This window comes from Zosterops lateralis, assembly GCF_965231275.1.
Source record: "Zosterops lateralis genome assembly, chromosome: 14".
In the NCBI taxonomy this organism is placed as follows: domain Eukaryota; kingdom Metazoa; phylum Chordata; class Aves; order Passeriformes; family Zosteropidae; genus Zosterops; species Zosterops lateralis.
In genome coordinates this window covers 3,679,732-3,707,309 of record NC_139774.1, presented here as the reverse complement: position 1 = coordinate 3,707,309, position 27,578 = coordinate 3,679,732, and the positions used below count along the sequence as shown (strand labels likewise).

The following is a 27,578-nucleotide window of genomic DNA, read 5'->3' as shown; positions in this document are numbered from 1 at the left end:
AAATAAGTAATTTGAAAACTGCTAAGTTCAAACTGTCTTTAGGCATTGAATCATTTTAAGAAATTTTTGGATCAAAACTTATTTTTTTCCCATTTTCTGTCTGACTTGTCCCAAAAAGCAGAAGTCAAGACTTTCTTTTGCTTCCAGAAATTTGGGAAATAATTATTTGGCAAGCCTGATACAATCATAGATGTTGGTACTGCTGTGTGTTTTTTTGCATAAAGGTTTTGCTTCTTGTAGGTCTAGGTCTCTTTTAGTCCATTTTTAATCTTGCCTCTTTGATACAAAGTAGAAACTGCACATCTGCAATCCCTGTACCAGATAAAACTGCAAAACTTTAAAATGTCTTTCTAGATCATGGTTTTTGCAGCTCCTTATTCATGCACATTTGTAGACTAAAGGTCTGCAACTGAGTAATTTCTTGTTACAGTGTTGTACCTTTAAGTGACATCTCAAATTCATTCTCTAAACAGTGAGGAACATGATTTTCACTGTCTTTGTCTAAAACTCATCTCCTGTCTGGGGAAATCCTAAGATAAGACCCAGAAAATCTGTGAGATTGTGGCACTGAAGTTGATGAAAGAGAGGAGGGAAAAATCTCTGTTGGTTCTCTGGTTTTGTACTGTTCATTCTACTGAAAAGCACATATTGTGTCATTTACTTACTGCAGCATACTGTGTGATTTAAAATATAATCTTACCATGCCCTGGTCTTTTATGCTCAAGGTCCAGGTATTAAGTTATAATGAGGATACCAAAACAGTGCTTGCTATTCTTTCCTTCCTCAGTCCTGTCTTCTGCTTTGAAGTTGTGTGCAGACATTCTAATCATGTTGTCTATAACCTCTGTACAGTCTTCAAGGTGATGCTCAGTATTCTGCATTTTATGAGAAACTGGCTCTTGCTTTTATCGTCACCCCTCAAAGTCCCTTCCTGCACCTCAGTTTTGTTTACTTCTCTAGAAAGTACAAAATAAGTTTAATTTTAAATCTGGTGGTATGAAATGTGTAATGAATGGTGTGTTGATTTTCAGGGGGACAGTAAAAAGATGGAGGATGCTGCTGCTTATTTGACATTGCCTTCCACACGTCTGCACACAGAAAACAAAGGAGCAACCTTAGCCAGGAGCTCAAGTACTGCTGGGGGTCTCTCAGTCAGCCCAAGAGATGCATTTTACATCTCAACCCTTGTTTGTTCTACAAAGTTAACTCAGAATGGTATGTACCTTCTAAACAGGTGGGAGTTTTAGAAAGAAAACATTTGCACAAATGGATAAGTCAATTTTAATGTCTGTCCATTTATTCTCTGTTAGTTGGCTTGCTGGGTCTCTTGAAGTGGCGCATGAAGCCAGAGCTGCTTCAGGAGAACCTGGAAAAGCTGAAGATTGTGGATGGAGAGGAGGTAGTGAAGGTAAATCTTAAATTCTAATGATAGATATTCCTCAGGCCCCTTCATACATCATGCCTTTGTTAGTTTGCAAAGGACATGAGCAAAGCTCTTTGTTAGAGGGAGCAAGAAAGCCAACACCTGGACAGGATCCTTCACAGGGCTGGCCAGCTTTCCTCCTAGTTTTTCATTTGAGATATCTCTGGTATTGACTGTTGTTGGGCTGGGGGATTTCCAAGATTATTGAAGATAGTAGTGATAAAATATTTTCCACTATCTCTCTTCATCTGTTTTCCTTTGGCTATTTGAAGTAGCACAAACAATTCCTACTGCATTCTTTGCAGTTCTTAATATTAATTTACATGTTGACACTAAATCCAAGAAGTGTTATGTACCCAAAAAAGCACTTTCTTAACTTAATGAGTATATGAATAAAAATTGTTCGTATTTTGGAAAATGGCAGATACTATTACCCTTGGGTCTTTAAACATAAACATTAGATGTCTCTGGAGAGAAAGAATGAGAAAAAAAAAAAAAAAATAAAAAGGAGGAGTGGATTTTTTTAACCAAAATTTGTGTTCCAAATCACTGAGGTATTTTCTTTGATTTAGAACATAATTTGAATCAGAGCACAGAAGCAGGAAAAGTCTTTTTAATCAACATGTATATGTGAAAATAGCAACTACTAATCTGTGTCACTAAGGAACGTACTTTTAACAAGTTTTGTCATTTGTATAATATTTTTATCTTTTCCAAAAGCTTTGAGTTAACCATGTATTATTCATTGCTTATGTGTCTGAGAATGTAGGTTCCTAAAATTAAAGCAACTGGAGCCTAAACCCTTGGAAATTTTCTCAATTTAAGTGATGTTTCAGTAAAGGTAATAAAATTCTAACTTGAGGGAAACCAAGTCTACTATCAGAAAATTTTCTTGTGAGGTTTTCAAGTTGACTTGGTTATCAGTTTATCTTGTCATGTTCTGTAGTTTCTCCAGGATACCTTGGATGCCCTGTTTAACATCATGATGGAACATTCCCACAGTAATGAGTACGACATCCTTGTCTTTGATGCTCTGGTAAGAATCAGCACCAATGGATTTATTTGTCAAAGTAAAGAACCTTAGAATTTTGAACAAACTATTAAGTTCTTCAGTGCAAAGAATTAAAGTCTCTACAGAGCAAAGGAATATTACTCATTGACTGAAAATCAAATTTCTTTAAAAATTTATATAGTAAATTACCAGAAATCTTTTTAGAAAGTAAATATTTAAGTTTGCAATGTGACTCTGACTAATTGTGTCCATGTCTGTTCAGATCTATATCATAGGGCTCATTGCAGACCGTAAGTTTCAGCACTTTAACACTGTTTTGGAAGCATATATCCAACAGCATTTCAGTGCAACCTTGGCATACAAGTAAGTTTGTTTTCTCTTCTTGCTCTGTTTTCCTAAACCTCCACCATCATGTAAAAGAAATAAATCCTGCTTGTGACTTTTCTGATTTAATTTATGGTGACTGTTGTTTTGATGCTGATGTTTGCTTATCTGCCCTTGAGACACATTTGATTATAAGTGGAATTAATGAACCCACAGCAAATGATTTGGGGTTAAATGATGCTTTGGCATTTGTTTTCTGTCACCTGGAGTTTGCTGTGTCTGAGCATTTCACCTGTATCCTGTCAAATTTATCAAAGATGCTTTGCTGTAAAACCTCTTCCTTTGTATCCCTGGCCTTAAGCTGAAATGCCTCAAGTGAGGACTCGAGGCTCTCCTTAACCCATTTACGTGGGTTCCCACATTTTTTTGCACATCAAGCAAACTCAAAGGGAAAAGAATTGTTTGGGAACTGTCAAGTCTTCATATGCATTTTAGTCTGATGTTGCATCAGGAGGGGTTCAGTGCAGTGAACTGGAATTTTGGTGTTTGTTCCCTGTCCTGCTGTGAAATGGAGTTGTAGTATTTGTTACACGGTCATGCCAATGGATTTTAGTGATCGTAGTGGATTATTTATTTATTTGTTTGTCTTCAACTTTTGGAGCTTCCACTTAACACCCAGATGGGAAGATATGAACTCACAGAAGAGAGTAAAAACTGTGCAGACATATTACACACCAAATCTAATCCTGGATTCCTACTTTATTTAGAATAGGTTTTCGCAGGTGATGGTAAGATAAAATGGCTGAATTATGAAGGAGGGTCACATCTTCAGCTGGTGCTGATCTCTGGGATGTGCTCTGAGAGGATAGATGTGAGTTTTTAATCTACCTGATGTCTCGTTCTGGTAGCTTAATGCAGTGGCAGATTGAAGCAGAACTTTAATTTGGAATATGAATAGTACATGGAAGACCTGAGCTGAAGGTCTGGAATAGTTGGGGATATCTTCTAGTGTCTGTGCTGAGTCTGCATTAGTTCTATCTCAACACAAAATGTCACAAAAATCATGCATTAAACCATGAGTTTCCTGGAGTTGAAAGGCAGCAGTGCAAAATCAGCCCTTTCTCACACCTCAGTAAAGTTGAAGTGAGCATTAGTAGGCTCAGAAAGCTCAAGCACAAACTCTGTGCTCTCATTCAATCCTCTCTCACTCCATAAGTAATAAGCACATGTAATTTAATGCTTTAGAATACTGTGAAAGAAGAAAAGGAAGGGTACAGAACCTCTCAGGACAACCTTATTTGCATAAAATATTTCAAAGACTTACCTGGCTGGGAGTTTCTGGTGACTTAATCAATGTGATAGGGGCAAAATTCTATGTTTATGATTGTTCCCACATCATTTGTTTTCTTGGCAATTATTGATGCAACGCGCATCATGGAAGATTCACTCCGGTTCCAGAATAATTTATGAAATAAACAAGTGTGTGTGGCCTAACTTCTAACTGGGAAGGAAATACTGTGTCCCAGACATATTATTACCATGTTATGATATGGTTGGTTGGCCAGACTGTCACCTATTTATTCAGTTTCTGCTGAGTCATCCTTTCTCCTGGCTTTTGGAGAGCTCTGAGAGGGCTTAACATGCACTGCCCCTGCATACAAGTTGGATAAATATTGTTCCAACTCAGAGAAGCTGTAAAAAGGAGAAAATAGAAATAGGATGTAATGTCCATGAGGCTGAGAGGCTGAAAGCACAGAATTTTGGTCCTGAAATGTGAGTTAGGCTGGGGATGTGCATTAGTTACACAGAGAGTTGGTTGTTTAGGGCAGGGAACAGTGGGTCTCCATTTTTTGTAGAACTGTAGAAAAAAAATCCCAGCCACCCTTATCTTAGTTCTTATGGCTGCATTAAGATCAATATGGCATCATTAGTACTGCTTTAATCACTTAAGATTATTCTATAACTACAAATTAAGGGACTTAGTTTTAGATGAGCTTCTCTTTTGTAGCTGGCTGTGTCTTCAGCAAAAAAGTTGCTTTTAGATACAGAATAAGGAAGTGTTTAAATAAAATAAATAATTTAAGCAGATAATGTTGTGTACTGGAATATTGTAATATTTACATGCTGTTAATTAGAGCATGCAGTGGTGTTTAATCACTTCTCAGTGGAGGTAGGCAGAAGGAATATTTTGTGTTACTTTGTGCGTGTGTATTACAAACTTCTGTGAAGGTGCTTCCAGGATTGTGTAAAGTCATGCTGCTCTTTTGGGATTTCAGATTTCTCCCTTGCTTGTGCAGCCAAAAATTTGTTCCTCATTTGTTTATACTGACAGAATTTGTGCAACATAAATCCAGAAATACATGCAGTCTGTTTTCTTTTATGTGCTTGGCTAAGCATGAACATATATTTAGAGCTGCCAAAGAAGCTAAGGAAGGTAATTAAAAAATAATAATGAAAATTATTTTAATAAATGTTTTTAAACTTCAGGAAATTAATGAGTGTTCTGAAGACATACCTGGATACTTCCAGCCGAGGGGAGCAATGTGAACCTATCCTCAGAACTCTGAAAGCACTGGAATATGTCTTCAAGTTCATTGTTAGATCAAGGACATTATTTTCCCAGTAAGTACTCAGAAATTGCAATTTAATTAACTGTCTAATATCAGACATAGAAGGAGACCTGAGAAGTAGAAAAAGTTGGTTCTAGAACAGAGCTGGTTTTTTTATTTTTACAGATGAAACATAAAACCTGGCAACTGCTCTAAAATAGAGATATTGCTGAGACATGTTTTGTATTTTTGTAGATCCAAAAATCTGCTTTCTGAATCTCAGTGTAAGTTCCAGAGATGGATTTGGTAATAGCAGCGGGTTTCAAAGGGTGATTATTCTTTGTGTCAGGTGGCTTGGCCTCAGAGCAGGGGATGGCCAAAGGTCTCAACAGTTGGCTGAGGCTGGAGCCTTGTCCTTGAGAACAGTGTCCAGCCCCTCAGATTGGGCACAGAGCACTGTCATTGCAGCAGCCATGGGCACTCTGAATTTAGAGTTCTGGACCTCCTCTTAAGGAATTTATAGGGAAGACTCAATGGGCTGAATGTGTGGAGCTCAGGCAGACAGAGGTGTAGTATTTACATGTGGTAGTCACATTTAGGAGAAAAGGAGGAGGAGAGAACAAATGAAATGAAAAGTGGAAGGAGAAAAATTACACACTGGTAACTGTACTCTCCTCATATAACACAGACCCATTCTCTCAATTCTTTTCTGCTTCCCCTTTCTCCATTTACCCTGAGCTGGTTTCCCCCGACAGCTTGTTCTGATTTCCCTTTGCTCTGTGGCTGAAGGGTGGCAGGAGCAGACTCAGACCTGCAGGGAGAGGGAGCAGTTGGGTGTTGTGTTTGTGGCTGGCATTCACCAGAACAGGATGGTGTTCAGTGTTCTGTTCTAGCTGTCTTATGCTCAGTGGGAGCTCTAACACAATTTTTCTCTGATAGTCCACTGTACATTAAAAAAAAAATATATATAGATTTATATTTTTTTAAAATTAACTTTACTTGCTGGATTATGTTGTTTTGGTTGAAGTTGTAGATTAAGAAGGAATCTGCTGCTGTGGGTAGTACCTTAGAAATATTATTGTCTCTAGGAACTTACTGTTTATAGATGGATACAGGTAAACAAGGTGTAAAGCTGTACAAGGAAGGAAATGGTGCTCAGGAGAACAGAATACAACTTTATCTTATATTTTTATCGTAGGTGTCATGGCAGAAGGGTATATTAGAGTTTTGGGGAAGGAAGCACTGTGTAGAGGATTATGGAAAATTTCTTGTGTGGATGAAGGTCAGAAAGCAGAAGGGGTTTGTTTCAGGGAGAACTTTGGTCTTCATTTTAATCATTCCTGTTATCTTGCAGCTAAAATTGTTCATTGGACAATCTGTCAAAGTAGGTTATTGCAACATGTTACATATTCAGGTGATTACCTGCACATATCTACTTCTACTTAACTAGAGGTCTGAAACTCTAAATTCATTGGACAATTGTTATTATTGGAGGCAGTCTTACATTTCAAATTGAAAAGAAAACAAATGGCACTGCAATACATAACTTTAAAAAGAGATTTTTCTCTCCTGATGGAGCAGAAGAGGCAGCACTTAGCTCACAGCGTTCTACTCACATTTCAGGATTCTCTTGTCATCTTGGCTTTTTTCTCAGCTTGTTTTTCTTTAACTCCTGACAGCTGTTTCACAGAACTAATTTCACATGTCACCAGTGTTTTTGCTGTTTATGTAGGCAGTGTTTAGTACTAAGAGCCAGTATGAACAAAACAGGAGAGATAATCTGAGGGATTCAAACTTTAGGACAGGGAATGGAGAAATAATGGAGTGAGCTCAATTTAAATGCACTTTTAAACTTTTAAGTGTCAAATAGAGACTTTTTTCAAAAAGCACACTGGTTAATGGGGCCAGTAAAAATAGCTCTTGGAAAAAGTGGCAGCAGCAGAAGACAGAAATTGTTATAATTTGTGAAAAATATCCTAGAGTGGCTCAGTTTTTTGGGGGGGGAAACAACAATTTTTAATTTTTTTTTTTTGCATATAAGTTACTTTGAAAGTAAAATGATTTCCATAAGCTCCCATCTGGGAGGTGTCATGCTTTAGAGGCTTTTAAAACAATTGAGAGTGGTTATTGTAGTGTTCAAACTGAAGGATTCCTACATGATAGAGTGAATAGCAGTCATAAGCCATTGGGGAAATATCTATGTACATAATATTAGATCAACTTCTGAAATATATATTTAATGTTAAATCTCTTGCATTTGGGAGAATGAAACTTTCTGATTCTGGAAGGAAACCTAATGTATCTCTCAACAGATTATATGAAGGCAAAGAACAAACAGAATTTGAAGAATCAATGAGGAGACTCTTTGAATCCATCAACAACCTGATGAAAAGCCAGCATAAAACTGCCATTTTATTGCAGGTTGGTGTGTGCTTGAAAATCAGTTGGGTTTGGTTTTCTAGATGGTTTTTGTACATGAGCTTTTTATTTTTGTTCTTTTTAAATCGAGGAAAAGGCACTCAGGAAATTCATCCAGTATGTCTCTTTTGTAATTCCCCTCTATTGGAAGAGCAGGTTGTCTGATAAATTTGGAGCCTAGTTTGAAAAGGTCAAGGACAAGATACACTGACAGAAATTCTGTGAATGTAGTCAAGGAAAGAACCAAGACACAGATGTTGGAATGTTTGAAGCAATCTCATGACACAAAGCCTCCAGTGGGACCTGAATGTTTAATTCTTGAGTTTCTCCAGATAATGCAAAGCAGGGATTCCACCATCTTAGTTGGGAATATAAATTTTATTGTCTCAGTCTTTGGGAGTTACATTGTTTAAACTGAGAATAGGATCAGGGTTTGCCATTCATGTCATTCTCAGTTATTCTGACGCTTCAGAATCTAATGTTTTAAAGAAAACTAGAAAATAAGGAGTTATTAACATCATCAATATAAAATAATTTGCAGTTCTGTATTAAGACAGAAAAATATCAAGATTTCCTGTAGAGTAAAAGGTAGAAGTTTTATTAGACAGCTGCAATATTATCGTTTCATACATTTTTATTAAAAACTCATTGTATGCATTGGGCTTGAATTTTCCTGTAGTTTTGTGTTTTGATTCCTTTTGATACGACGTAGATTAGAAGTGGATGCCTGTGAAAAAGCCTGTGTTGAATAAAACCTCGGGTGGCTGATCTTGAGATTTGTATCAGCTGACACTTTGCATGGAGTGTTTAATGTGCAACTGCAAAAGAGCTGAGAAAGTAAATACCAAGTTAATTGTATAATACCATGGTTACAGTAATATTCTAAATGCATTTAAAAATCAGTCAGATACTCTGTTACTTGGTAATTCTGTATAGGCCTTCCTGGGAATAGTTTATACATTTGAATACTGCAGCAGAAGCAGGAGAAACTTCTGAAGAAAAAAAATCATCTTTAAAGTAATACTGAAAGAGTTTATATAATAATGTTTGCTTTTATGGTACTTGTGCTAATTAAGAAAGAGATCTGGGAGGATTTGATGCTCCCTGGGGAGAGTGTGTGACATCACTGTGTTCTGCCCTGCCTGATCTCAAAGGGGATGTGTGGGATTGTCCATCTGTGTTTCTGTCTTGGTTTGGAAAGACAGGTGTCTGCCAGGGAAAGCTGGAGCATCCCTTGGGATGGAGAATGTAAACCCCCTCCCTCCAAATTAATAAAATTTTGCAGTTAAGGGCTTTCATGCAAAGATGTGGGAATAGGAATAACAGTTCTTTATTAGGAATATTAGAAATAAAAATGTAGTAGTACCAAAAAAAGCAAACAAACGGATAAAGCGCTGACAGAGACAGAATACAGTCTCACACCCTGTTGGTCAGGATGTTGGGAGCAGTCCAGTTAAAGCCTGGAGTGAAAGATGTGGTTCTGTTGGAGCAGAGATGATCCTGTAGAAGGGTGTAGTTTCTCTCTGAAGGTCCAGTGATGGTGAGATGGGTCTGGTCTCCCTCTGGGAATCCAGCACAAACAGGCTGTGCTGCTGTTCTGAATGCCAGGTTTGATCTGGGTGGGAATGCTGGGCTCCTCCCCCTGGGTGGAGCATCTCCCCATGGGATGATGGAATTGTATCAGCCCTGCAGTGAGCCTGGATGGCCCATGGACAGCAGAGATCCCCTGGAGGGAGGATGGGTCAGGGAAGAGATAAAGAAAACACCTCCCCAGCCGGTTTCAACAGATGGAATAGAATACACACTTTTGGTTACATCTTGCATTGCAACCCAAGGCAGTTTCCTCTGATGAGCAGGGCAGTTTCTTCCTGAGAGTGACAAGAAAGGCTCATAGAACACTTTTTCTTCCTTAACAGTTGCAGGGTGTGCAAGGGGCAGTGGTGCCTCTGAAAGGCCACTGGGAGTGTTTCAGAACAGGTTGTAGTGCCAGTGGCACCGTGACATTACGTGGGCTGAGGAGGGTGACTGTGCCTACCCTTATTTCCATATTTTCATGTTTAATGCCAGTTCCTAACGTTGGACCTGTTTAACATGTACAGTATCTTGGCTGATGTTCCTCAGAAACAGCAGAACCTTGGAAACAGAGCTGAGCATCTCTGAGAAGGACTAAAGGAAAGAAATCTAGGCTAATTTTAAAGAGCACGTTAGTGTGTTTCATAAACAGACTAGTTATTAAACAGCTCTGCTTTGATCAATACCGTATTGAAAATCAAAATTTTTGATTTCTAACGAGTGCCGTCAGTTGTGCAAAGTCCTATTTATTCATAACCCTGAAGTACTAGTGGGCTTTTGGGTCTCTAAATCTGCATAAGGTACTGAAAGATTTCTTTTCAGCAGGAACCTTTTATGGCAGATGTGAAATACTGGCTTATATCATATCTTTGCTCTTGTTCCAAATACTAATGACTCATCCAGCTGTGTCTCTGAGAGAAGCCTACAAAGAGATTACTTTATATACAGTAAATAACAACTACTATATTAATGTTATAAAATTCTGATAGGAGAGGTATGGAATGAGCAGTGTCCAGCTGTAGTTTAGTGCTGGCTGCTGGAAATAAGTTTAATGGGGCAAAAAATATAAAATAAACACTTCTTCTCACCTCATCATGAGCTCCCTAGGCAGCCACAGCTTTCACAAGGGACAGTATTTCTGTGCCGGTTTGGAGGAGACTTCACTACTGATACTTGAGACTCCTGCTCTGGTAGGTGGATGCAGGCCAGAAAAAGGAGATAATTTCTGCTGAGAGGGAGGAGAAAGTAGTAGAAGGAAATTCATAAATCTGCCTCGGCCTAAATCCAACACTGATTTCCCTTGGGGGATTTGAGATGACAATGATGGATGTTGTAGTAGTACAAATTAACTTTGCAGAGTAAGGGGCAGGTGGTTATTCAGTGATTCTACAGACACACGGGACTCCCTGGATGTTACAGTTTGTGTACCCAGAGAGGGAAGTTCAGAGAGTCTCTTGGAAAAATACAGGAATAATCAGAATATTAAAACTGTCTTAAATCTGTCACACTTGGAATTATCATTGATGAGTGGAACATAAATTGGCAGGTCCAATTGAATGTGTTCAAGTAGATTATGGTATGAAGATATCAGAGAGGAAAGTTTTAGGAGCCCTGAAGAAAGTTAAAGTAATTGGGTTTCTCAGGATGTTGAAACCTGGACTAGTTTGCAGAGCCTTTGAATGTGAATTTTTAACTCCTGTTTCATTCTTGGTTGTTCAAATGCTTATCGGGTTTAACTGTAGATGATTTAAAGAATTATTTTGAAACCTGAAGTTTTTAGGTCTCTTCTATTTTTTTAATTTTTTTAAATTTGGAACTCAGTATTTTAGCCAGTAGTAATTTCCCAGTCATTTTTACTGATAGAATCACACTCAGACTTGCGTTGAAAATTAATTCACTCAGGAAAGGATTTTTTATAAAATTATGTGTTATATGGAACAGCCTCATCTGTGCCAGAAGCACTTTACTGTTTCCATGTAACTTTATCTGCTGAGTGAAATCTTACTTCCTGATCTGTTAAATGCTGTATACGTTTACAAAAAGTTAAAAATCTCTTTTCAGTCTTTGTTCTAAAGCTGACTGAAGTGGATTGAGGCTTTGACTTACTGTGGTGCCTGAGCTTTGGGAAGGGCAGATATCTGGTCCTGTTTTGTAGTACTGTTCAGATAAGCTTTGAACAGCTGAAGAGTGAATTATTAATTTCTTGTTGGCAAACTGGAAAGGTATATATTAATCCACAATAGCCTTTAAAAAAACCCCACTTTTGGAGTCGGTCAAGTTCTCTTTTTTGTTTAAAGATGCAGACAGAATGTTTCTCAACTTCAGCATTGCTTGAAGTAATTAAACTACAATTAGGATTATGTTTTCAATCTGTGCTGATATTTAAGAGCAACCATCTGAGCTGCAGAGTGACCTGGGTGTAGGTCCTGGCAGGGTGCTTTGTCAGGCTGGCCCTTGGAGTGGAGCTTGGAGTGGTTTAATTTCACCAGTGCAGAATCAATGTGCAGCTGTAGGGTAGGGCTTCCTCCTTTTAAGGGGTTTTTATGATTGCTCTTATAATAATTTAAAATAATTAGTTCAGAACTTACACTGTCTACAGTGGTAGGGCTTTCTAAGCACTAGACTTAATCCTTTTTTTAATATCTTTTGGAAGGGATGATGTTTCAACTTTGTTGCATTTATCAGTTGCTCTTCTGTAGCCATTTCTGGTGACTTTTGTAGATTTTAGAAAGTTTTTTGGGATTTTTTTTTTTTAATTAAGTCTGTACTTCTGGAGGAGAGAATCTTTGAAATCAGGAAACCTAGAAATCAGTTTCCAGAAACTGCAAAGAGTTTGGTGAAGGGAGGCTTGAGCGTGAGGGGGAATAGGGGAGGTATCAGTACCTTCTATCCTTTGTCTGAGCACTCGGGTCATAAAACAACGTATTTAGTGGATGTGTTTGGAGTCTGTTTAAATCACCCTCTATTTCTGGGGAATAAAATTGAATGAATGATTTTAAAAATTCAGATTATATGTTTTTTAGTTCCTCCTACTCTTGACTTCTGACTGGTAGTCTATGAGTGTGCCCTTTCATTGACCAGCTTGTGCTCTCAACCTTAATTTACAAATCCAGCCCTTGCTCCTTTTCCAACTGTTCTGCTCCCCAGCTGACACACCACGTTTGACCTCCAGATGGTCCTGCCTGCTGCAAATGTCAGCTCTCCTCAGCTCGCTCCTGGGCACTGATTTGAGACAGCACAACTCCCCGTGCTGTGTGTGCTTTCAGAAACCTTACATGACACCTTCTCAAGGTCATTGAAACAGCAAAATAAATTGTCTGTGGCACTCAAAAATATGAAAAATGATGGAATATGAAGCTGCTGCCTTTCTCTCATTCTTCTCCATGAAATTTTGACCCCCACTGCTGTAGCAGCAGATTCTAAGGACTTTGTGCCTCTCTGTACAGTTTTCTTATGAGAGATTAAGCCTAGAAAGGCACTGATAGTGATGCTTTGCTTCTGGTGCACAAAGGGGGATGGCACAGTAACTTCTTAAAGTTGCCTTGATGGCAAGTAAAATTAGATTAAGAAACAGAGCACCAGTGATTTCTTCGAATGTACTTTTCATCCCATGGGTACTCGAATTTCATGAATATGTATAATGTAATACTGCATAAAGAGGGCAGCTAAAAATAAGCTTGGTCAAGAGTAAAGGTTAAAATAAATTTAACTGTACATTGTATATGTAAGAAATAATTTTCTGCAGTGCTGTGGGTTTATCTGTATCCTGCTTAAAAAAACTAATCTCTTAAGGTTTGAAGAATGCAGAACATCTTGTACTGCTGACTAGGAGATTTTTATGACTTCATTAAGGACAGTGCTCAATTGTGTCCATAGTGCATCATTTGAAGCAATTATTGCAAATGAAACTTGGGAGTCTAAAATAGTGCAGGGGATATACTCCTTATTGTACTTCAGCTGGAACTGTGGATCTGCAGAGAGGCTGCAGCTCTATCCTTGCCACTTCCCCCCTGTGCAAGTGTAAAACAGAGATATGTGAAAGTCAGACAGCATAGTCCAGGTGTCAGTGGAGTACTGCTTGAAATATTTAGTGGCTACTGGTGGCTCTATTTTTTATCAAACGTCTTTCACAGTACCAGTGAACTGCTGTAAAATTAAATTCTGATGCTGCTGTGCAGTCTTCTTATCTGTTGCTTGAAAAGGGGGAGCAGCAGTACGTGTCTGAGTGAAAACTGGAGGCAGTTTCCAGCCCAACACAGGTGTTTGTAGGGGTGCTGCAAATAGCCCAGGGACATCTCAACATCAGTAGAAGATACAATATCTTTGCTGAAGTTGTAACAGCTTTTAAACACTCCTTTGACCTTTCTAGGTTTGTGTATGGGTGTGGGATGAGATCTGCAGGAGAATGACTTTATCTGAAGGTACCATAAGCCAGCATAGATTCTCTTTGAAATACTGTATTCACCCTGCTGCAGACTAAGCTCTTTTTCAGTCAAGACATAATTAGGTTTTTGTTTTGTTTTTTTTTAATTGGCTACTGCAGTGGAAGCTCATACAAATAAAATTATAGCTTTATTGCGTTTAAAAGGTCTAAAAGAGAGCCAAAGAAAGCTGTGCTCTGATTGTCTTCATTCTAAGCCCCCTACTCTCAAGAAGGAGACAGTTTTTAACAGGGACCTTGCTGTGTACAGGTAAAAGAAATATTGAACCTAGACAGGCTTCTATCAGATAAATCAGTAATAAAAAACTTCACATCACTGTAATTTAGTTTTTATCAAAATGTTAGTAGGAATTTATACCCTAAAACTGCACAGTGAAGTAAAGAACTGCAAGTTAGTTTTTCTGCATATTAGCCTGAAGTGTTAGTGGTGATTTTGAGCCTGGAATTGCCTGCTGAAGTTTTCTTATCCATGTAAGAATAGTAACTTGTCTCTTAGCCTTGTCAGGGTAAGGTTTGATTATCCCACTGTGCTGTCAAAACACACCTGAGGAATTGATAGGAGGAGACACACCGTGCCACAGCTTGGCTGCAGATGGTTGGTTAGGGACATGACACCCCTTTTCATCTCTTCTAGAAAGGGTGGCATGGGGTGGGCGAGTGACTGCTCCCCTGACTGCTCCCCTGACTTCTGCCTCCTGCATGGCACATTTCTGGGATGGAACTGATACAGCTCCTGCTTTCATCGGTGCTTGCTTGACTTATTTACATCATAATGACGCTTTTAGTGACCTGCAAGGAGATAATCTACAAAGCCTGGACCCTTTTACTGGTTAGTAGAGTCAGATCCACTTGGAGCTATGGCAGTGAAGTTCCTCTGCATATCATCAGAATATGCAACTCTGTGATGACATTTATTCAAATGTGATGTAAAACTTCAGTCTGAGGAAAGAAGTCTGAGTTTATCAGTTTGTTTTGTGTGTGTGTGTCTCAGTGGTGTGCTCTGTGCTGTTTGTGGACACATGCAAACACACAGGATTAACGTGATCTGTCTGTCAATGCAGGTTGCTGCCTTGAAGTACATACCATCGGTTCTCCACGATGTTGAAATGGTTTTTGATGCCAAGTTACTGAGGTGAGTCACTCTTGAACGTTTCCCAGTTGTCAGCAATTAATTCTTGTAGATCAGTTTAGGTCCACAAAGTTCCTACTGATGAAGACAGCGGTGAGTCCCTGGATACATTTGTTACTGGTCTTTTGTCAGTATTTGTGATATATTAATAAATTTAGGTCTTAAAAAGTGATAAATATTTAGAGATATGTAATCTTTTGCTCTCCTCTCTGTCCTTATTAACACCTGATGAGTTAATCTATATGGTATTTATGACATTTTTCCTTTTCCTGCAGCCAACTACTATACGAATTTTACACTTGCATTCCACCGGTGAAACTACAGAAGCAGAAAGTGCAGTCCATGAAGGAAATTGTACGCAGCAACCTTTTTAAAAAACAAGGTAAATACAAAATGCCTCTAAGGCTTCAGATAAATGTGTGAAAATTTTCAGGGCCTTGCGTGTTGTGCAATTCACGTTTGAAATGGAGTGAAACAAGTACTGAAAGAGTGTGAATGCCAGAAGCCTGAGCTCTGGAGGAGATTCATCTCTTTCCACAGCATGGCAAGAGCTGTGCAAAGTGTGATTGCTGGCCTAGAGCAAGGAACAGGTGGGGCTCAGAGGAACAGTTGTGTGTGGTTTTTTAATGTTCAAGTGGTTAGGTGGGTGAGCTTTATATCCTTTCAACCCATTTGAAGGTCTATAATGGAATAGGAACATGAAGTGAAACCCTGTGAACACAGATGTTATATAAGGCCTCTGCCTGGGAGGAGGACAAAAAAGAATCTGATTGTGCTGTGGTATACTCAGCTGCAATGCAGCATTTCCACTTGCAGGAATTATGATGCTTCTCAACCTCTATCAGAACTTGATGTCTTTCTCAACTCTCAGGAGTGTTAATGATACTGAAATGCCTTTATCACCATTGTGCTCAGTTTGCCTTCATATTATCACAAGAAGTGAATTTTTGCTGAAGGAATCCTATCAGATAGTCAAATTCTACATGATTAGTTTCACCTCAGTATCAAGTGTTCCAACTCCTCTCTTGTGGGTGGGATGGATGCTTCTCTCTCTCCCCTTTTGCTGTGCAGATAACCTTCAGAACCTGAAAAGCACACAGATTACTCAGATGAGCTCCATTTCCTGACAACTTAGACATTATGATTCCAGGAACTTGACAGTACAACAGTGGGTTGCAAGTAGTGATGTGTGTGAGTAGATTGAGAGAGGATTGCTTTGCTCACCTCATTCTGAGTTGCCAGGAGAGTGATGCAGTCCTAACTAGCCAGGACAGATAAAAATTACACTTTATTTTCAGGCCTGTGTTGTATTCCATTGAGACTGAATAGTATATTGTAAGCTTTAACAATAACTAGCTGTGTCTGTTGTGTTTTAAGACCACTGTTGATTTCCTAGAAAAAGAAGTCAAGAAAATAATCTTGGTGGTTTTATTGTTTAGATTAAATTAAGTAATATTTTCACCTATTTTTTGTTAATAGTTTCATGGTCAACAGCTGTGATTTTTTTTATCTATGTGTAAATTCACATTTGCTTTGAGTTGGTGAAACATGAGTAGCTGCAGCACAGGTATCTCCAGACACTGATCCAAATTATTAAGAGCAGATCCTAATTATTTTTCAAATAGTTCTAGTCCAGCATTCACAGTTTGCTCTGGTAGTTGACTATATTTCTGTTTTACAGTGAGAGTCTGATACATCTTTGCAGTATGAGCTGCCTTTACTGCTGCTGCTTCTAAAATCAGGAGCACCAGCCTTAGTTTTACCTGTGGTGCTTGGGGTGAGCAGAATTTAGACCAGAAGGGGAAATATCCTCTCACAAGAGTGAAAGACTCTTGGGTATAAGTGAGGCACTCTCCTGAACTCTTGATCTTACTACAGTTCAGTCAGATACCTTGTGTTTAATACTGAGAAATTAAGTGTAAGCTATAAACTTCTTTTTGATTCAGTAGTTTTTCTTTAAAGAAGCTTGTACTTCTCACTGAAGTACAATTGTTATTGGTTCACAGATCAGGGATGGTCAGGACAGCAGATCCCAGGCTTATATAACAAGAATAAACCTTAATAAAGATATAGAAGGAAAACAGCTGAGCATACAATAACCGTGTGCTTCACAGTTCTATTCACTAGTGTACATCCTACAGCTCCTTTCTTCCATCCCTCTGTGTATTCCAGAAGAGAAAAGAGTGGGTTTTGGATTCCCAAGAAGCTTTCATTATAGTCTGTATAGTGTGGAGCTTGTTTCCTGTGTTTAACAGGCCTTTCCTTTGGCTGAGATCTGTAAATGCAAAATACTCTGCAAAGCTTTTACTACTTGCAGATAAATAATAATAATAATAGATTGCTGGCTGCTTGTAAATGCAGCTTGTCTGATGTCTTGAAATAAATAGCTCGTTTATCATGGGGTATGTCTATCTCAGGATGCATTGTGAATTCTAAAAGGAGGGCATGGTTTCTGCTGCTGTATTTTTTAGGTAATAATGCATAAGAAATTTTGCTAGGAGGATTTCTAATTCTGGGGACCTTTTATAAAACCAATAAATGGTGGGTTTTGCATAGTGCTGACCAGATAATTAATACATTTTAATTTTTCCCCAACAGGTAGTTAGTGGATTCGTTTAGTCTTACATTTGTAGATTAAAAAAAATGTATTGCTCAAAAGCTCTTCTCTATTTTTGCTAACACCAGACACTTGACAGCAGGTCCAAGCAGCTGAGAGAATGGAGGCAGCAAATCACACTTGATTCATTTGCCAGCCCTGCTTTTTCACCTATATCTGGGAATTGTGACCAAACCTGCACTAGTAATTGGCAGTTAAAGTATCCACTACATAATATGTAAAAATTTTACATAATATGTAAAAATTGTCTGCTTGTTCATGTGCTTGTGGGGATTACGTGTGCAAGAGTCTACCCGGAAATGTTTTTACTGTGATACTTAATGTAATAGTACTTGGTATATGATTATATAATTATACTTAGCTGTGTTCCTTTTAGGAGTCTGGGGAAATGGATTGATTTTTTTTTTTCATGTATTAGTTTAAAAACAAGAGAAGTCCTCTAAAGAAGTACTTGACCAAAATAAAGAAATCAAGTTGCTGTCATTTTAAAATAAAACTAAAATGTACCCTGTTTGTTTTAGCTTAGTCATAACATTTTGTTTTAGCAATATCATGACTAATGTTATGATAGTACTAAAAAGAGAATATTTTTGCTAACTAGAAAATATTAATTTAAACATTTTGTGTGTCAGTAGCAAATCATCCTTTTAATAATTACAGGGTGATTTTTTATCTAAATGATATTTTTTGATTATTTGCATTTATGTTTTGCTTTCAACCTTAACATTGTAATTATCATTGAGGGAGAAGTCCACATCATGTTTAAATGCAGGCACTGAAGGATGTGAAAAGACCAATACACAATTAAGTATCTGTTCTATAATATATAACATAATATTATTACATTATTATTAGATACATTATTATATAGTATTATAGTGGTATGAAGACATTTCTATACTGTGCTGTTGTAATACTGTGCATGGTAAATAGCAAAGAAATATTTTTTTCATTTTCATTGCTGTGGTTTAAAATAGAAAATTCTAAAGGTGCTTTTTTTGCTCTACATTGAATACAATCGATTTTACAATTAATTGGGTAGAGAACCAAGTGTGTGCAGGGTGTAGATGCTGCCTGATTCATTACTGCACTCAATGAGCTGGAAGGTCATTTACAAGAATGAAAGCACATGTAGGCTATCTCAGAACGGGATGCAGCATGATAATTAAGGTAAGATTGCCAACAGTATCATTAACTAAAGTTCACATTTATCTAGAACAGGTAGTATTTTTTCTGCCATGAATATGGAATATATTTAACTACACTGCTAATTACAGCGAAGTCTATTATTTTGTGGATGTTTCAGATTATCCATTTTTCCTCCAGACTTTAGTCTCTTTCCAGGTAGTTCATTGCAATTGTTCAATTAATTTACATCCATTCCCAGAGGTATTATCTTTATAATTCAATTGGATTGCGTATCTGGCAGTTCTATTCTTTGACCCATTGATCTTCACAGCATTTTATAAAGAAGCAGACTTGTGAAAACATGGGAAAGTGTTTCCAAAAAAACTTTCTAAAACCAGTGAAATTTGCCTTTATTAAATAAGTGAACCTGAAGTTGGAAACCTTAAGAGTAAACTGAATTTATTGCTCTGTATTCTCAGACATTCAAAATTTCCACTGTAGACTCGTGGAGTGCTTTCCTCAGATAGGAAATGGTCCCATGCACCTCTGCTGCAATTGATCTTCAAAGGCCTTGCAGCACTAAAGCACTTTTGGAAGCCTTTAAATTACATTGCCAATTTTTTGTAGAGGCATTGATTTCTTGTTCCCACTCTGTAACTGTAACACAGCTTGGAGAGGTTATGGGGCTGCAGGTATTTGAGGGGCTGAGGGGAGGATGATGGATGCTTTCCACTGCCTGTGCACTTTCACTGTAGCATTTAGGAATGTTCTAACAGGGTGTGTGAGCAGACTTTCATGCAGTTTTGTCTTGAAAAATATTAAGTCCTTTTTGGTCAGAGGACAAGAAATCTGCTTATTTTTTGACACTTGTCTTTTAGATTATTTGATATTTTATTATTTTAAAATATCAGAGTGAAAGAAATGATTGCCTTGTCTCATATGAGCACTTCTAATGGGATTTTAGAGTCTTTTATGATGTAAGAAACTGTCTCCTGTCAAATCTGTCACTCTGTTTAGCAGGATGTAATGGATTATTCTCTCCCTGCTGTGAAAAAGTTTTCTTAGTATTGCTTAATTTCTGTGTAAAACTATTTTTCAGGAGTTACTTTTCATTTGTTTATTTTTAGGAAACTTATTGCCAAAATTCCCCCACCATCTTTCTGTTTCTGAGAAAATAACAAATTAAGATATAGCTGTTCATAAATCACACAGAGTTTTATTGTAGTTAGTGTTGCTGAGTTTATAATATTTGGAGCTAGACGCTTATTCTTAGCTGGGCCTGGAATATTCACTGACATTATGCTGAAACCTGTAAGGGAGTAGCCTTGAGAGAACTGGTTTTTATTGGTGTGAAATGAGTATAAAGTGCCTCAACACATGATGAAATGTGTATGTTTTGGTCGTGGTGCTTTGGACATTGTGTTCCCTCGTGGTCCAGCCCTGGAGAGGGGTTTGTGCTGCAGCAGAACTCAGAGATCACCCCAAAGAGCAGGAGCTCTAAGTAGGGCACAGATGGTCACTGGCAGGGTGGGAATGGAGTTGGTGTCTGGGCTGGAAATGCAGGCTCTGTGCTCGCTGGGGCTGCTGCATGTTCACCATATGCAAACCACTTGCTGATCTTGGAAGAACAGCAGCAAGAGACATATGTTAGCACCAGGGGTTAATTTGCCAGATGCCAGAAGAAATGCTGAGACTGTAGCAATTTATTTATTTTTTTTTCTCCCTGAAGAACTCTTTCTATTCTATTACTGTTTAAATAAGAGAAGTATTTGCACACACCCATAATCACACTGATTTCCTAACACGCCTGTGCATTATTGAGTTTTACCTGCAAAATACTTTGCTTCATTTCACAAATTGAATATTGTTGCTTGTTTGTGTTGATATAGTGTATTGTTTTTACCTTCAGGATTGAGGAAAAAAGCAGAAGGAGAAGTAATTTCTGATTGAGCATCTTTCAGTTTAATTATTATGGGCAGAATTAAGTTACAGATACTGACTTCTGTTACTACAATCTTACAATCTGGTTCCTATTGACAAGAATTCTTAAGATAAATTTTTGGGGATTTGTGGGAATTTTCTGTGATTTTTTTTCCCTTCCCTGTGTTCAACACAACTTCTCAACATTTTAAACATACTTGGAGATTGTCAACCCATGTGACTCTGCTGTTTTTAGCTACTGGGAAAAAATTGAAATTAGTCACTGTTCATAAATTCCTTTGAAAAGGTTCTGTATAGAAACCCAGTCTATCCCGTAGATTCAGTCTTGAATTTTGTATTTAGCTTTTTTATTTACTGGGGAGTTTTTCAGGGGTACCTCTAAAACATCACTTCAAGTCATGTATTTCAAATATTCATCTTTTGCCACTTCTATTGCTGCAATGTTTTGATATAGATGAGTGTGGCATGAACATATCTGTAGGTATTTATCTGCATACATTTGTGATGAACATATGTAGATTAAAGCCTTTACTTGTGTTTATGGACAAGTAGGAGACATGCTTGATATTGCAACTGGTACTGTTTGTTAGACTTGACCCATTATGGCATTTTTGTAGTTACATTTTTTAAAAATCTTGTTATGTGGAGGGAAATCAAGTCAGGTGAACTAGTTTTAACAACGAACTTATAGATGTATATGTAAAATGTGGTTTACCATTACTTCAAATAGAAAAGAGATCAAAAATGTATGAAAGCAGTTGATAATGACAGATATTTGGTGTCAGTAAAATTAAATGAAGAAACGTGAGAATTAGAATTCATCAAAAGTCACAAAATCATGGATGGCCTGGGTTGGAAGGGGCCTTAAAGATCTAAATCTGCCAGAGAGGATGTGCTGACAGGGCTGTGCTGCAGACTGGCAGACTGCAGTGGCTGCCAGCTGGAAAAGGCACCAAGAGCTGGAAATACTGTCCTAGCTAGAGCAGGGTTGTGTTGGAATGTTGGAAGTTCTGCCTGCCCTGGCATCACCCAGCCCCCTCAGAAGGGGAGACACCTGAACACACACCTGGGAGCTGGAGGCTTGTGCAGCCTCTCCTGGGGTCAGTGCTGTGCTGGGGCTGTGGGTGCTGTGCCTGCTCTGTGTCCTGCCTCTCCTGCTGGCCCTGAACTGCCAGCAGCTGCCTCACAGAATCCCTCGGCTTCTCCTTCCTTCGTGTTCCTCTTAGAGTCCAGGAGACAGAGAATTTGCATCTTGCAGTGCTATCACAATCTGTAAGTGACCTACGGTACCTTCCTTTCTGTGGCTCTTATCCAAGCTGTGAAATTCTAATTTAGATTTAACAATTAATGGAAAATAGACCATTTTAAAATAATTACCTCGGGGCTTCCCGGTAAAGCAAAGGGTTAAATTGCAAATAACAAAGAGGAAAGACTTTTAACAGGTAGATTGCTGCAGTTGTGAACAGATGTCCTTTGTGAAGAAGCACAATGTTTTAATTGAGCTGCCGTCAGAAGTCTCACCTCATTGAAAGAATGTTGTTCACTGGCTTTATTTTTAAGGCTTTGTTCTAAATCTGTGCTCAGATGACACCTATGTCCTTATTAAATTGGCATGCCAGTTTTTAAGTGGGCATGAAGCCATCCTAACAGATGGATATGACTACAGGCATGCCAGGGAATCAAGAGTAGTGTTTCCTAAGGGAGACAAAAGTGGTGTTAAATCTTTATTACCATTTTGGCTGCACATATGAGGCAGTCAGGAATGAAACCCATCAGTGGTTTTTGCTGAAGGAGACCCAAATGTCTTTTTTAATGCCATGATTGCATTAATGACTTAAGAGTTTGAATTTCATTTACCTGCTACATAAGAAATCATTAGGTATCTTCCGAAGGGAATAAGGTGAATAGAAGGGTTAAAAAACCCAACCAAACCCAAAATAGAAAATGTAACTGCCTAATCTTGGACAACAATGAATCTACCTGTCCTTATTCAGGAAGGTGCTGCCAGGGAACATCTCCAAGAATTGTGTTGGAATTTGAGATTGATGAATACACATAATACTAAATCTTTTGACAGACCTTGATGAAGAAAATGCAAGATGCTCAAACAATATGTTCATGTTTTATGTGTTCAAATAAAGTTTGGGGCAGCTAGAATAAAAACAGTCAGAACACTTGAGCTTTTTCATGCTTTTGAACATTAAAGAAGAATAGATGTCGTTGGCAATGTTCTTACATTATTTATCAAGCAGAAAAGAAAGCAGCTGGTATTTAAATAGGCATCGACCCCCTCCATGTCTCTCCCTCGTCTGTCTTGAGCTTTCTTGGGGCATGGAAGGAGGTGTGAGAATGTGAATTGCTTCATCACAGGCTTAGAGATTTGTTTAGGTTGGAAAAGACCCGTAAGAATGAATCCAACCGTAAACCTAACCCTGCCAAGTCTGCCACTAAACCATGTCCCGACACATCCAGACATCTTTTAAATCTCCCCAGGGGTTGTGACTCCATCAGTGCCCTGGGCAGCTGTGCCAGGACTGGACAAGCCCTGAGACTGTTTCTATTTATCTCTTGCTGCTTGAGAGAGCAACATCCTCCTACACTCTTCCTCTCAGGAAGTTGTAGAGGAAGGAGGTCCCACCTGAGCCTTCTTTTCTCCAGGCTAAGCACCCCCCTCAGCCACTCCCCATCAGGCTGAGCCCCTTCCCCAGCTCTGTTCCCTTCCCTGGCCTTGTTCCAGCCCCTCAGTGCCTTTCTTGCCTGAGAGCCCCAGGACTGGGCAGAGCCCTCAAGGTGTGGCCTGAGAGTGCCCAGCACAGGGAACAGTCACTGCCCTGCTCCTGCTGCCACAGCAGTGCTGGGACAGCACAGGGGACAGTCACTGCCCTGCTCCTGCTGCCACAGCAGTGCTGGGACAGCACAGGGGACAGTCACTGCTCTACTGCTGCTGCCACAGCAGTGCTGGGACAGCACAGGGGACAGTCACTGCCCTGCTCCTGCTGCCACAGCAGTGCTGGGACAGCACAGAGGACAGTCACTGCCCTGCTCCTGCTGCCACAGCAGTGCTGGGACAGCACAGGGGACAGTCACTGCCCTGCTCCTGCTGCCACAGCAGTGCTGGGACAGCACAGGGGACAGTCACTGCCCTACTGCTGCTGCCACAGCAGTGCTGGGACAGCACAGGGGACAGTCACTGCCCTGCTCCTGCTGCCACAGCAGTGCCCAGCACAGGGGACAGTCACTGCCCTGCTCCTGCTGCCACAGCAGTGCTGGGACAGCACAGGGGACAGTCACTGCCCTGCTCCTGCTGCCACAGCAGTGCTGGGACAGTCCAGGTGCCCCTTGCCCACCTGGCTCCTGTTGAGCTGCTGTCAGGCAGCAGCCTCAGGTCCCTTTCTGCCCAGAGCTCAGGACCTGCCACTTCACCTCAGCTCACCCTCCTCCATCCACCCAGCCTGGCCAGGCCCCTCTGCAGAGCCTTCCTGCCCTCTGGCAGGGGTCACTCCTGCCCAAGTCACTGCCATCTGCAGCCTTGCTTGGGGGGCATATCCAGTGATGAGTCTAAATCATCAATTACAACATAAAGTTTTACTTTAGCTGTTTTTTTAATTACAGTCTTCTGTAATTTTCTTAATTTTTTTCTCTTTTTCCCAGGCCAGTGAATTGCTGATGTTTAAACAAGCACTTGGCTCATTTTCCTTACACAGCTTGTGCAGTGATATCTTAGTATTATAATCAGAACTTCATTTACTGGTTCAATAAACTTTTCTGTGTCCCAAGATAGTACAAGGATTTCATACTTTATGTAATGTTCTAGTGAAATAGTTTTAACTGGTTTTCACAGATACAAAGAAACAACTACAGGTTTATGTTTACTCCAGTCCACCTGCAGGCTCAGGCTGAGATCAGGCCCTCCTTGATACAAATACCAATCTTTTTCAGTTGCTTTGATTGTATGTGCTTTTCACAATAGCTTGGAAGTTCATCCTCATATGGCATGATTTTATCTGGTTGGGGCCTTCTAAAACCTAATTAGTTTTTCCTTTTCTTCTATTTATGAATAATGTTCTAGAAGTGCATTACAAAATTAAGTAGTGCATTACAAAATTAAGTAATTCTGCATAATCAAAAAGTTGAGTTTATCTTGCAGCCAGTTAAAAATATAGACATAAAGCATCAATATTAACCAAACTAATTAACACCAAAAAAAATTCTTGCTAAAATCTATTGGGTTTTTTCATATTAGTATCAATGACAAGTTTGATTTTTTTTTTTAAAAGGAAGGAAACAATACAGCTAAGAACAGTTAATCAACCTTTGAATTTCCATGTAGCTTCACACTTCAACATTGTTCACGTCTGAAAATGCCCTGTAAATAATTGATCACCTGCATATGTTAAGTCCTTTTAAGAGATTCTGTATGTATCAAATATGGATCCAATCTTGATTTATATTGCCCAGTACAACTGGGATTACTGAAGCTTGCAGAGCAATTAGCTCTAAAAACTGGAGGACACCAATTGTACCTTCTGCTTCAGCTGTTCTCTCAGTACAATAAGAAAATTTGGTCTATGCAAGAAGCCTTGTTTCTCCATGTTGAAAAAGCATGGAATGGGTCTATATGTGAGATAAATTATGCCAAAGACTTGATTCTTTCACCAAAATGCATCTGTGTGGTGTTTAAATGAGTTATAGACAGCAGCAGGCATTTTGCATTTTGGTAGGAAGCTTTAAGTGACCACTGAAGGCTGGTTTAGAGAAGTTTTAAATTCAATATACTTCACTTCCACTCCTCTTTAAGGTGTGTGGTGCAACTTGTTAGTTATATCTTGTCTATACTTCCTGATTATTGATCAAATGGGTATCACTGGTGTGTGAAGTCAGATGTAATTTGGTGATTAATGTGCCCATAACACCTACCTCAAATCCTAGGGCTTTATTTTCTATATGAGGACAAATTAAAAATGTACTTTATCTAGAAGACAGGATTTCTCTTGATCAATGACTCTGTTCAGTTTAGTCTCTTACTTTGCTTTTGAAATAAAGCTCATTAGGTATAGGCTTTATTATCCAGCTGCTCCTGGTAACTTTGAAAGCTACCCCAGAGGAATTTTTGTATTTGGTAACTGTCAGACAGTTCAAAGGGACATCTAATGGCTTAAAATTTAGCTGCATATTATTTTGAAGGAGTGAGAGTGATAAGTATGTTTATCCTAGCAGAGCTCAAACTGGAATGTGCAAAGAGCCTTCCATCTTTGTGAGAGCTGAAAAGTGGCTGAGATGTCATGTAATGTGATGTGACTTTGAACTTTGCTGCTGTGAACAGCCTGTTAGCATAGCACTCCCTACTGATGCTTTTTGAAGTGGAAGTGTTTTCAAGGCATCATTTTTTAAGTATGGGCGTTATAGGGAAAGAGTTGCCAGCTGAATTTCTCACATGCTGTTGATTTGGAATCTGTATTTCTATGTGTCATTGCAGATTAGTTAAAGTTGAATGTGTTTGTCTAAATATGTTCATCTTCATGTTGTATTAGCTGTAGCTGTTACTGTGTCTGCTGCAGATTGCTAGAGTGAGTTATGAATCCTTATTCAAAGTGTAATTTATATAGAGCAGGTTGAGAGCAGAGAACTTGTGGCACAAAGTGCTGCCATAGGTAGAACTCTGCTGTAACTGCAGACAGGGAGGGAGAGGGATGCAGCTGAGTTTTACTGCCAAGGGTTTGCTTGGTGCATGGAATCCACAAAGCTAGAGAGAAACGTGGGGTTTAGCTGGTGCTGAATCATCCCTTCGACAGATCCTGCACACAGAGAATCTGGAAAGGAACACAGGGATGGAGCAGAGTGGAGACCAGAAAAGAGAAATTTTACTATATGTGTATTTCCATACAGGTTAAATATATGTGAAACAGATTTTATGTCTCACTGCAGATGCTGGGCAAGTGGTAGGGATTAAAATGACAAGAAATGGTTTTCTCCTATCTGTCTTTAGAGTAGTGAGTTTGATATCATCTCTTCTGATACAGGACACCTTGATGTTTGAGTCCATGGTTTAAAAAATGGCAAGCCCCAAAAATGTCACTATTTATGTACAGAGGCATATATGTAACTTTGTTCCTAACTTTCTGACAGTCTCATTTTACAGAGATCCAGAATCTCCTGTGAATTTCCTGCTGTGTTGTGGCACTTACTATCATTGTCTTCTCTGTTCAGTTCCCAAGCATTACAAACTGGTCATTTGCAGTGCACCAATCCCCTGCCACACTAGCGCTGATTAGCAGTTTTGGCAATCAAGGATCGTAGAATAGTTGAAGAATACTTGGAAGGAATCTGGGAATGGGTCCAGTCCAACCTCCAGCTCAGCATGTGGTCAGCTCTGAGGTCAGACCAGGTTGTTCCAGGACAGAGACTCTGCAACCTGTTCATTTTACTGCCTGGCTGTCCCTGGGAGAAAGAGGTTTTTCCTCACATCCAGCCTGAACTGCTTGCTTGGCTTGTGAGCCCATTTTTTTATTTCATCTGATCCACTTTCAAATGTGTTAAATCTTTCAGTAAGGCTCTTACACTTATGGTCCTTCTGCTAAGCAGCATGAAATGGAACTTGGTTAGCAATAAGTGTTGTATCCAAAATAGAGCTTAAATATTTTTAAAGTGGTCAGAATATTGATGAATAAATTTTGAACTGATTGTACTAGGAGCTGTTTCCCCCCTGGATAACCTTAGACTGTTAAAGGACAGTTTCCACAGATAATAGGGAAAACAGAACTTAAGTTTGTTTACTAGCTTTTTTAAAAGTAGCAAGCTAATAATCTCTTTTATAACTTGCACTTACTTGCTTACTGAATATATAAACCCTTTATTTAAAAGGTCTTGTCACATTTCAGCAAGTATTTTAGGTATTGCATGTAACTTATTTGTTGCTAATGATGTTTCTTTGGTTTAGTTTTGGCCTAAGCAAACAGCACTGCATTTGTTGCATTTACAATTAGTTAGAAGTGGTTCATATGAGCGAATCAAGAAAATGTTTGCT

General features: G+C 39.0%; 1 protein-coding gene across 1 annotated transcript in view; it reads left to right on the top strand.

The window, feature by feature from the left end:
- The window catches only part of DOCK2 (dedicator of cytokinesis 2), a 146,778-nt gene that overhangs the window by 14,111 nt on the left and 105,089 nt on the right, over window positions 1-27,578 (top strand). The window contains exons 14-21 of the mRNA XM_083871665.1: window positions 1,032-1,215; window positions 1,311-1,408; window positions 2,370-2,459; window positions 2,698-2,798; window positions 5,247-5,381; window positions 7,621-7,729; window positions 14,801-14,871; window positions 15,144-15,250. Coding sequence (XP_083727791.1) covers window positions 1,032-1,215; window positions 1,311-1,408; window positions 2,370-2,459; window positions 2,698-2,798; window positions 5,247-5,381; window positions 7,621-7,729; window positions 14,801-14,871; window positions 15,144-15,250 — 895 coding nt within the window. The remainder of the gene's footprint in view (window positions 1-1,031; window positions 1,216-1,310; window positions 1,409-2,369; window positions 2,460-2,697; window positions 2,799-5,246; window positions 5,382-7,620; window positions 7,730-14,800; window positions 14,872-15,143; window positions 15,251-27,578) is intronic.